General features: G+C 38.1%; 1 protein-coding gene across 2 annotated transcripts in view; it reads left to right on the forward strand.

Annotated features, from left to right (window-relative positions):
• ATP10A (ATPase phospholipid transporting 10A (putative)) overlaps nt 1-12,138 on the forward strand; it is a 169,657-nt gene that overhangs the window by 138,874 nt on the left and 18,645 nt on the right. For both annotated transcript variants that reach the window (XM_042460578.1, XM_042460579.1), the window contains exons 14-16: nt 1,646-1,967; nt 3,998-4,074; nt 9,220-9,345. In XM_042460578.1, coding sequence (XP_042316512.1) covers nt 1,646-1,967; nt 3,998-4,074; nt 9,220-9,345 — 525 coding nt within the window. The remainder of the gene's footprint in view (nt 1-1,645; nt 1,968-3,997; nt 4,075-9,219; nt 9,346-12,138) is intronic.

Genomic DNA, 12,138 nt, shown 5'->3' on the forward strand with positions numbered 1-12,138 from the left:
TTTAATAAGTCTCCTTATTAGAACTATAGAAATTATAAAGGAATTGGGAGTCATGGTCCAGCACATGTTAAGCCAAGATGGAGAGCATGCCCCCCCCTACCCAGATGATATTGGACGTCAGTACCTATCATCTCTCACCATTGGTGATGCTGGCTAGAATTAGTGGGAGTTGCAGTCTAGAAGGCCTCAATTTCCTCATCTTTGTGTTCAGACATATCTTGTATCGGGTTTGCAGATTATATAGGTTTGCAGATTATATAGGTATACTTGGTGGCAGAACATTCAGGAGGCATATCATGCATATTGATGTATACAATACATCTGAAATATAGTCTTGCTTATGGAAGTTCTGCTTAAAAATATGAATGCTATTGTCTTTTTATTCTTCAGTTTCTTTTCTCTTAACCCATATTTCTCTGTGTGGATATTTCCTTTGAATCAGAGTAATATATCTGGCTAAACATCATTCTATTGTACTGTAAAACACATAAAGTATTTCTGTTAAATGACCAAGGTGTAATAAAGTATAAAAGAGAGTCACCTAAAGGAATAGTCATATTGGTCTGTTGCTGCAAAGCAGCAGAGGCTGCTGCCCACACTACAAAATGAATGCAGTTTGACAGCACTTTAAGTGTCATGGCTTCGTCCTATGATATCCTGGGATTTGTAGTTTGTTCTGGCACCAGACATCCAGTTCTCATCACATCTAAGGGAAATTCACTGTATAAATTAAACCCTTGGAAGTCCTGAGACACTGTCACTGAATAAAATCTTTTCCCTTTCCAACTGGCAAATGGTTGATAGCAGGGAAATCTAGAAAGGGGTCTGTATGTGATGCAAGGCTAAAGACACATCTGGTTTCAGAGTTGAAAGGTGTGGAACTTACACACTTCTGTGGACCCCTTCATCTTAATGCCTTGTTGAAATAAAGAAGTCCATAAATATAGGTGAGCTACATAACTGTCATTTCCAAGTCAAATTAGATGTTCATCAAATGACCCTCTTCAACTGCTTATACCATCAAACATTAGGCAGGTGAGGGGCAGAAAAGAGGGATTTTTTTAATGGTGGTGTTTCCTCAGGGCTGCTTGCCTGGCGTCAAGTTTAATTAGTTTAGGGACCAAAATCAGACCTTTTTTTTAAAAAAATGCCCAGGCTTTGAACTTATTTTAGTACATTTTTTTTAATTCCACTTGCATTTACTTGATTTTTATTCAACTTAGTTTTTATTGCTTTGGCTACAGAGTTGAAGATAGCGCTGGAGACTCTCTGACTCACCCAAAGATGACAAATTTTAATTGCCATGATCCCCAGTCAGTTTGCCCAGTGCTGGTGGAGGATGAGCATAGTAATTTATTCCAGAAGGCCAAAGATTCCTCATTTCCATACTAGAGAATGTATCCCACAGAACTAAATGGAGCCTTACATCTGATTAAATAGGTTTAGAATTATACTGTTCTTGTAGTTTTCTTTTTATTTGTAAATTACTTTGGTTAGCTCTCAATTAAAATTAAGTTTAAAATGTTCTTAAATGAGTAAAAATAAAGCACGACTTTGAAGTTACACTTACCATTGAGGTTGTACTTATCATTGCTACTGGTATGGCAAAACTTACTTTCCTAATTATTGTTGTGTTCCGTTCTAGGAAATGTGTGCCACATTACTGGAACAACACTTGCACTGCCTAGAATCTACATTTTCAAAGGAAAAATCAGAAAAATCTCCTCAGAACATGACCACAAAGTTTACTCAAATCTACCTGACATCATCTTTGGTGCATCCTAGGCTGGGCTTAGTTATTGATGGAAGAACACTGGCTTATGCCCTTGATAAAGCTCTAGAAGACAAATTCCTTTTGCTGGCCAGGAGGTGTCGTTCTGTGCTATGTTGCCGTTCTACCCCAATTCAAAAAGGGATGGTTGTGAAACTGGTCAGGGACAAACTCAAAACTATGACCTTGGCAATAGGCAAGTACTTCCCATTAACTTCCCATATGCATGAATACAACGGGAAAGAATCTTCTTTTGTTCAGTCTTGCTCTTTCATTGAAGTCTATAAATCTTCTTCATCTCTTGGATTTTATACATATTACTATTTAAATGTCATTTTCCTCTCTGAATTGAGCCTCCAAAATGGTGTCAATTAGAAAAAAAAGTTTTTTAAAAAAATCTGGTATGTAACATGGTCACATTTCTGAACAATTTTAAAAGAGAAAAAATACAAAAGAAATCAGGCATGGCTGAACTATAATAGGGAAAAGATGAGTAAAACAAAAAATACAAATTTTGCCAAAAAATAATATGTGCCAGTGAAAAGGGATGAAATTTGGAATATGCACAGGTTGCAGTTTTACACACACACACACACACACACACACACACACACACACCTGTGAACCTTTTGTTGTGATGCTACAGAAGACTTATGGCAAAAATGTTTTTTTTTTATTTTTTACAAATAAGCCTTTTGACATCACACTTCTATTGGTTGAATTTCTGTAATGCCAAGGGACCCTTAGGTATTATCTAACTGTTCAAACATTATAAACAATCAGTATAAAGTTTCCAGGGGCAGAAAAAGCTCCAGTGTTGAGGCCTGAGTGGCAATCCTAATTTGTTGTATTTGTATGCCACATTTCCATAGTAAAACAATGCTGAAGGCATCTCAAAACATCTTTGATAAAGTTTACATTAAAGTCAATATGCTAACATTTCCAGATAGATCCCTAACAACTCAACTCACAACTAAATGTAACTTGTCATAGAAACAACAGACTGATTGAAAAATTGTATTAAAAACTTCACACAAAGATTAAACAAGTCCCTTATCAGTTGTACTAATCCAAACCTAGGGGACCTGTACCCACCAAACATTAATGAACTACTTCTCCCTTACTTCCTCATCACTGACCAGGTTGCATGGGGCTGATGGGAATTAGGAGTTCAATAACATTCAGTAGGCCACAGCTTTCCCAGTTCTCCAGTCGAATGCAATGAAAATATGGGTTGTTTGAGAAACCCATGTTACTCCTTTTCTCACATCTCATTGCCCTTGGCTTAGGGAGGAAACAGATGAGGGAAATGATTTCTCTGTGTGTTTCCCTTCAGCATTTCTCTCTGTGGAAAAATACCCTGTTAGGTATATAACTATTGTGGATAAAGAAGCAAAGGTTTGAAGCAAGCCTGTTTTATCTTGAAAGCCAATGCCATAAGGTCACTATCAGTGTTTTAGAACAAAGAGAAAAGGACAGACCAGATACTTTGATAGTTTATTAAAATATAAGTTTCAGTACTGTTTTAGTTGTTGTGCATTATTCTTGGCATACCTCCGCCTTAGCAGTTAGATTCATGTTGTTTTTTTATTATAGACAAAGATCTAAGTAAACTGTTATGATGGAAAGAAGAGACCCATCTTTTCATAATAGTAACTCAACATAGCAATAGGTACAACTGGCTCTCACTATATTTTGCTCTGCAGCTGGATCTGATCATAAAGCTAGCTCATGAACTAGGGAAATCAAAGAAGACTACAAACCTGTTCTTTTGTTAAAATAAAAGTTGAGATATTAGGATTTTATGTACAGTACCACATTCCTTACTCCATGGTGCATATCTTTCCAGTGATATATTATTAGAGGTACTAACAAGATAGGTGCTGCCAAGAATTCAGTTTGTGCTCACACTCTTTCTCTCATGGATGGCAAATTTGCTGTGGGGAACATATGCTTTTATGGATTTTATACTTAATTTAATGGATATACATATACTAACCTAGACTATCCTCAAATAAAGTATTTTAGAATGAAAAATAACCCCATATAAGTAAACATGTGAAATTGAGTTTTGACACTATAATTTGACAGAGCACGATAAACACTGCTAAATGTGCCCATACCTTTTTTCTTTTTCTACATTCACTTGATATCTGCTTGCTTCTTTGCCATTAGCCATCTCTGCTTCAATTAATAGCAAGCAACATCTTCTGTGGTTGTTACCAGGTGACGGAGCGAACGATGTCAGTATGATCCAAGTGGCCGATGTCGGTGTGGGGATCTCAGGTCCAGAAGGCATGCAGGTAACATATGCTTACTGAAAAGCAACCCCAGGGTAGAGCTGGGTTTGTATGTTTTTTAAACGTCTGTTTGCATCTTGTTTCTCTGCATGCTGCACGAAGCTGCTCCATGACAGCCACTGAAAATTTCAAAGGTTCTTTCAAGCTGCCTCAAGGATAACCAGGCAGGTTCTGCAAAAAAAAATTTAATGGAGCTTTTCTAGATTTCTCAAAGCTGTGGTCAGATTCAACGTGTTGTATCCACATACATACCGTATATACTCATCTATTAATCTAAAAATTTATGCCCAAAAATTGACCCCAAATCCCCAGGTCGACTTATTTATGGGTCACTATGGAAATGTAATAGCAGCTCTTTCAGATTTCCCCATGGCATGCAGAGAGGAGTTTAGCAAGAAAGAACAAAGCAGAGAGTCCTGGGTGATTGATTGATATTGCTGTTTAAGAGTCCCCCTCCCCACCTGCATGTCTGGCTGAAATGAAAGCTGAAACGATGAAGAAAAGGCTCAATGTGAGTCTTGCCATATGCACGCATACACACATTAAAGGAGCCTCCAAGTTTTACCCTTGGCCAGTTCACTGGTCATGGCAAAATCCATAATTTTGTCCCCAAAACCTGACCTCGACTTATACATGACTTATAGTTGAGTATATACGATAAATAAGAAACATTTCCTTTTATTCTATTTTTTAAAAAATAAAATATTGTGACAAGTATTTAAACAGAAAAGATCACATAAAGGTAAAAGAACATACCCAATTATTATACCCAAGCTGCAGCCACACAGAAATAATCCAATTAGACTCCACTTTAACTACCATGGCTCAATGCTATGGAATTCTGGGAAATGTAGTACAGTGCACCCGCGTTATATGCGGCATTGAGCTTAGGTGCTCAAGTTGCATGGGAGCACGCAGGGCACAAGGGGCAGCACGTCCCATTCAGATGAATGGGGGGGCGTGCCCCGCTGTGCAGCCGCGTGCACAAGCCCCATTGCTCAAGCATAGGCAGAATTCGCCTTACGTGGGGGGTCCGGAATGGATCCCCACGTAAGGTGAGGTTCAACTGTATTGTGAGACATTTAGCCTTCACTGTCAGAGGGCTCTTTGCCACAACAAACTACACTTTCCAGGATTCCACAGCATTGTGCCATGGCAGTTAAAATGGTTTCAAACTGGATTATTTCTGCAATGTGGATGCAGCCATAATCTATAAAAATAAGTCGGTAGAAACATTTTTTATTCCAGCATAATGTGTTCATAAAACCTACTCCAGTGGCCACTTTTTATTTCAAATACAGTAAATAATTTCTGTTTAAAAGTTAATTTTAAGCTACAACATGCAGAATAATTTCTCAATAGCTATTCTTTTATTTCTTAAAAACTATGTGCTGCCCTTTCTTTCTACATTAACAGCTTTTTACTTTGTTTTCTTCCCGACCTCTACTCTTGTCTGGTAAAGTTATCATTCAGGGCAAGTAAAGAAAAGTATTGTTTCTGAAAAGTAGAGCGGAGCTTGGAAAAATTCCTTCTTTGGACAACAGAGTCTAGAATTCCCCCAGCCAGCACTTTTCCAAGTGCTGATAAAATCACGTCCAGATGGCAGTAGTTTAGGGGATTAGTAGGGGTTTTCTATTGTGTTTAAACATCTAACTTCAAGTGTCCTTCAGCTTGTGCTGTTCTACCATGATTCTACAGGCAGACTAAAATTTCCATGGTGCGGAGTAATATTTGAAAGACTTTGTCTTTCCATATGCATGTGCCTGAGCTCTAAGATCACCAGGAAAGGACTTCTCTCTGTGCTATTGCCTTCACACGCAGAGTTGGATGGGAGTGCAGGAAGGGCCTTCACTGTGGCTGCTCCCTTACTCTGGAACTCTCTCCTTAGGAAAGCTAGCATGTCTCCTTCTCTGTTGTCATTTCAGCAACAGGTTAAGACCTTTCCTTTTCATGAAGCTCTTGGCAGTTAGTTTCAAGAAGAGAGGGGATTGTTATGGTGCTGTACTGTCTTAAATCTTTTTTTAAGATTCCAAATAGTTTTATTTCTGTTGTTGTTTAACACTGCTTTAAACTTACTATTGTGTATTTTACCTATGTGTTTTTATTGTAATTTTCTGTCTTTTGTGAGCCAGCACAAGGGACAGTCTGGGTGAAAGGCAAGATATAAATAAAGTGATGGAATAATGGATGGATAAATGCATAGATGGCAGTAGATCTGTGAGTGTATAGAAGCAAAGGCAACAGTCAGTCCATAAAAACTAATAAGGTTACTTTGACATAAGCTTCCATGGACTGCACCCCATTTTATCAAATGCCTGTATTGCCTCCATTAACAAATTATGAGGCATATGCTAGAAAAATCAGTGGTGTGAAGAGGAATTGAAATGCATTTCAGTTCACTCTCATCCCTACAGTTACATTGCCAATTCTCTAAAGCTTATGCCAAATAAAATGTGTTAAATCTTTCAGATGCCAATAGATTCTCTTTTGTTTTCACTATATCAAGTTGATAACATGGATTTTCTACCTCACCTAAGATAAACTTTGAGAATGTTGTCCTAGATAACTAGCCAGATTTTCCTAGGTTCCATTCCAGGACCATAAAGTAATGTACTATGACTATGAACCAGGAGTGTAGGAAGTGAGAACCGGGATCTTGGCCCCCATGCTTTATGGTGACAGACCCAGAATCGATAAAGAGCATTAACACGTCCATGAACCAGTCATGGTTTCAGCTCTGTAACAAAATACCTGGTTTCTTCAATTTGTGTGTACACTTATAAATATGTTTGTCATATTTATACTTTACATTCTGATGTACACACAGAAAATACCTTACAGAGTTCAGGTTACAGATCCAATGTGTGCAATGGTGATGAGATATAAAGACCCCTTGTACTGGTTCCCTTCTTCTTTCAATACACTCAATTATTTGCTCTTTATTGTTCTCTAGGTTGCCACTCATATATTATTGTGCTATGTAATTGATTTAACATTATTAAGATCCATAAATTAATTGTTCACACCAGGAAACAAGAGTTCATGGATAACCCATTCTTGAATGGGATGACCCCTCCTTGGACTATCATAAGAGAATTCCTTCACGCTGTGGTACTATGGATGTCAGAATCCTATAAATGATAAAAGGAAGTTATCTTTTTCACTGTCTTACTAAATATTTATTTCATCACTGAATGGTGTCTTGTCTTTCATAAGAGTTCCTTTATGAATGTGAATTAAGGAGTGGTTCATGCTACACACTGTTGCTTCCATAAAATGGGAAAGGAAATTGAATCTGTCAGTTTTCATTCAAATAACTTTCTCTTTTCTCCTGCTGATCGAAAATAGACTGGAAGGGGGGGGAATACACTCAAGTAATTTTGTGGAAATGCAAAAGTAAACCTGTTGGTCTTTCCATTCCATTTATAGAGAGATTGAATGGGCTAGAGAAACAGAAATTATACTGGGCAGCCTTCTAATATTTACATACTGGAAATTAAATGTATTCTTTTTCCAGTCATTCATGCCTGTGCCTTTTGTTGGTTAGAACGGTTGTCAGCTAATTGCTTTGTATCAGTGGCAGTTGCTTCCTCAGTAGGAGATAATGGTCAGAGGTGTACAGAGATCATTCATGGAATATCAAATGACATCATCTTGAGATTCATTCTTTTCCCTCTTCCCAACATTGTAGCTCCTCAACTGCAAGTTCAGTTTTTCCTGCATCTGCATCAATTTGTGAATACAGTTAAAGTCTGTATAAAAATTATCTGCATTTTTTGTATAGATTTTTTGCCAATAAAGGCATTTTTGCAAGTTAGGTATTTTTTATACTTTTGCATATTTCCCCAATATATGTATGTATATTTTTGCACAATTCTGCTTACTATACACTCCTTATGCACTCTTTTTGAGCTGAGAACAGAATTACAAATTTCTGAAAACTGGCAAATTTTGGTACATAACTGCATTTTAGTTTGATTGTAAGTTCAGCCAGTATAAATTTAGTAACACAAAAATCCAGACCTGATAAATTTGCCACACTTCTCTATCAGTAAGTACAGACAATATTGAGCTAGATAGAACAATGATTAAAGTAATCATATGGCTGCTTCCTGCATTCCTAGGGACATTTGCTAAGATGAATAAGAAATCAGAGAGAGAATAGAATTAGACAACAAACAACAAGCAACTGCATTATTGGCCTCTGTCACTGTCAGTCAACAAACACCTGTAAGGTTTGTCTATATGCCTAAGGGAGGAGATCCTGAAATCACCAAGCCATTCATGTACAAATTAAATCACTATGGTGCAGATCACAAAGGACTTACATTAGACTTTTTTAAAAATCTGGGTATCATCTATTCCTATTCACCCAGACAGCCTGTTGAAATACATGGAAAGTATCTGAAAATAACTGGGCAGTGCAGGAATGTTCATCATTTGATGTCTATTTTTCAATGTACAGTGGACCCTTGTTATACGCTGGGGTTTGGTTCCAAGATCCCCCGTGTATAACAAAATCCGTGTATGCTCAAGTCCCATTACATATAATGACATAGCAAAATGGTGTCCCTTATAAAAAATGGAAAATCAAGGTAAATTTATACTTTTTTGGAACATTTTCAAACCGTGTATGCTTGAATCCGTGTATAAGAAGGGCCAACTGTAAGTAGTTTCACAGATATAGGTCACTAAGGAATATCAAGTAGTAAGGTACCAGGTGATGGCATGTAGGAATCAAACTTTGCTTTCTGTGGCTTAATTGGAATTTCTTTCCTTTGTAAACTGAGTATGACCTAACCAATGTTATCTATCCCTGTTATATACAGCTGGCCCTCTGTATCCACTGATTCTACATCCACAGATTCACCATCCATGGCTTGAAAATGTTCCCCACTCCAAACAAAAAATAACATTTCAAAAACTAAAGTTTAGTTTTGCCATTTTATATAAGGGACACCATTTTACTATGCCTTTATATATTATCACTAACAGATTTTGGTATCCTTGGGGAACCTGGAACCAAACTCCAGTGGATACCAAGGGCCCACTGTACATGGAATTCTGCTTGTTCCATTAAAAAGCAGTCTTTGTAAATAAAATAAAATCTTTGAACAAGAAATAATTGCAAACTTTCTTGCATTAAAGGCTGTGATGGCAAGTGACTTTGCAATCCCAAAGTTCCGGTATTTGGAGAAACTCTTGCTTGTACATGGTCATTGGTGTTACTCCCGGCTTGCCAACATGGTACTGTATTTCTTCTACAAAAATGCGGTAAGTGTGTAATAACTTTGTAGTTGTACACATATCTAGATTGTACTAAGGAATACTTTTCATTCATTTCAGCTGCTCAGAAGGCACTTTTACTTTGATTTTGACATAGTAATCATGAATTATGCCTCCAGAACCTTGAATGAACACCATTCCGGGTTGTCTTTGGGGATTTCCTCAGGAGTAGAATCTGTTGCAGAGCATAATATCATAAAAGAAGCACAGCCAGGAGTATGTTATTTTGATGTTCAAGAGTCTGTACTAGCTTATTGTAGCATTCTGTGGATAGTTTTGTGGTTCTGGATATCTATGACCTCAGATATCTAAGAGATGTATTACATTACAGTCTAAAAAAATAGCCCAGATTCGGTGTTCATAGTACCATATATGAACCAAATGGAAATAAAAGGGACACATGCAGAAATGCTTTGAGGATCATTCTAACCTCTACTCCTTTCTGAGATACTCACTTATCAAATACAGTTGCCACTGCTGACTTGCAGATCTCGGATATGCTACCTTGAAAATCCGCGGAGGGGCAACTTCCACTATTTTTAATGGGGCATGCTCCCATGCGTGCATGCACAGGCACATGCATGGGCACGCACCCTATTCAATCCTATGGGGCTTGAATATGCACGAGCCTCCATTTTTGTGGGTGGGGGGTCCGGAACGGATCCCCCTTGAAAATGGAAGGCCAACTGTAATGAAAATCAGTGACCAGAAAGGGGCATCGCTGGTGTATCAGCTGCTGCTAACATGATATACTCCTGGCTCTACTTGTTATATGAGCATTAAAAAAAATCAGATCAAGAGATCAAGAAGCATGCCCAAGATGCAAGCATCCTTCTTAAGGGGGTTGACTGCCTTTTAGTGCTGGCATATTCAGATCCACCATCAACATCTCTGTTTTTACTGTCCCACCCAATCTGTTCTAACCTGAGGCACTCATTTGTGGAGGACTCTGCCACACCTTACATAGAGGATTAGAACAAATAAATCTGCTTGGTATTAGCCTCCAACTTTTTGATCAGCCTCATCCAGTGACTGCATGCCAACATTGAACATACAAGATGGAATCTGTAAAACATCTCAGGACAGTTCTTATGGGGAAAGAGCAGTAGTTTCCCATTGCTCTCATCTAGCATTGCCTCAGCAGCCATGTTTAACGTTCAGACTGTGGGCTTTATAGTTTTATATTTTTTTCAGATGTATATGTAAAATATAATCTGTGGGTAAATTATGGGTCCTGTCTGTGTGAAAGGACACACACAACAAAGTTACTGTTTCAAAGTGGACACGATGATTTGGATATAGGAAAGGTGTGACAGTCCATTTGTAGTCTCATTTGGTGACAATAGTAGTAACAACATCTTCACCACCAAATTGCACCAGCAGAGTTATATCCAGCTGCACTATTCCATGTGGCAGGAAACCCTGTGTCTCCAAAAAAAGAAGAAAACAGGCAATAAATCATGTGACAACATTGCTCATCACAGTACATTGAGCTCATGGTTTGTATTTAGCTTGATGGATGATGTGCAAGCCTCTTTTGAGCTGCATATACTGTACCTTTTTTAGGACGTATTCCAGCATTGCATTGTACTGAAAAAGAACCTGTATTTTAAATAATACATACATAAATAAAATTAGCATTCATCAAAGCATTCTAAAGAGAAATTAACAAAATCCAGGCATATAGAAAATACTCCAAAATACAGTTTGAGTATCCCTTATCCAAAATACTTTGGACCAAAAGTGTTTCGGATTCTGGAGGTTTGGTGGGGATTTTGGAATACAGGTACAGTCGGCCCTTCTTATACATGGATTTCTTATACACAGATTCAAGCATCCACAGTTTGAAAATGTGCAAACAAAGTATAAATTTCAAATACCAAAACTTGATTTTTCCATTTTTATAAGGGATACCATTTTGCTATGTCATTATATTTAATGGGATTTGAGCATCCATGGATTTTGTTATCCACAGGGGATCTTGGAACCAAACCCCAGCATATAGCAAGGATCCACTGTATAAAAAATGGTGTGGGGCAGCAGCAGTGGTAAGCCCCAGCCACCAGACATACATTTTTCAGACTTTCCCATCTCCGGGGAGTGGAAGGGAGGGAGGCAACATGGACACATTCTTAGCCAAACTTTCCACAAGTAGTAGACAGTGGCTACAGCTGTTCCTCTACCTCTACTCCCCAGCCAATGTGAGATCTAAAGCAGGATGCAGCAGTAATTGACAGCTGGTGACAGTCTCCAGCCTTGGTCCAGAGAACAGATCCATGCAAAAAAAAAAAAAAAACCAACCCCTTCCCCCGCTCCCTTCTACTTCCTCCACTGCTGCCCTGTCATGTCAGTGCTCAAAAGGTTGCAGATTTTGGAGCATTTGGGATTGCAGAATTTCAGATAAGGGATGCTCGACCTCTATTGGGTTTTATTCTAAACACCATGGTCTTTTTAAAAATTCTGAACATCACACTCATAGTGTTCAGAAACATAGCCATGTTAGTCTGGAATAAGTAGAACAAATCTTTGAAAGCTTATGCTACAACTTCATTTGCACAATTAGTTTCAAAGGTGATACAAGATACCTTTGTGCATACTCTTACAGTACATTGCACTAGTGGTGGCAAAGCCTTGATGTATGCTGTCAGCCTGCATCCAGTAGGGAAGAAAGGGAAATAGTGCACATGTACAAATATGGAGAGGGAAAGAAAATGGAAAGAAAGAGCAAAGCTGTAGGAGAAGGGGAAATAAGATACATCTTCTTTGGTAATTAGAGGAAAG

The sequence above is a fragment of the Sceloporus undulatus genome, chromosome 3, assembly GCF_019175285.1.
Source record: "Sceloporus undulatus isolate JIND9_A2432 ecotype Alabama chromosome 3, SceUnd_v1.1, whole genome shotgun sequence".
NCBI classification, from domain to species: Eukaryota; Metazoa; Chordata; class Lepidosauria; order Squamata; family Phrynosomatidae; genus Sceloporus; species Sceloporus undulatus.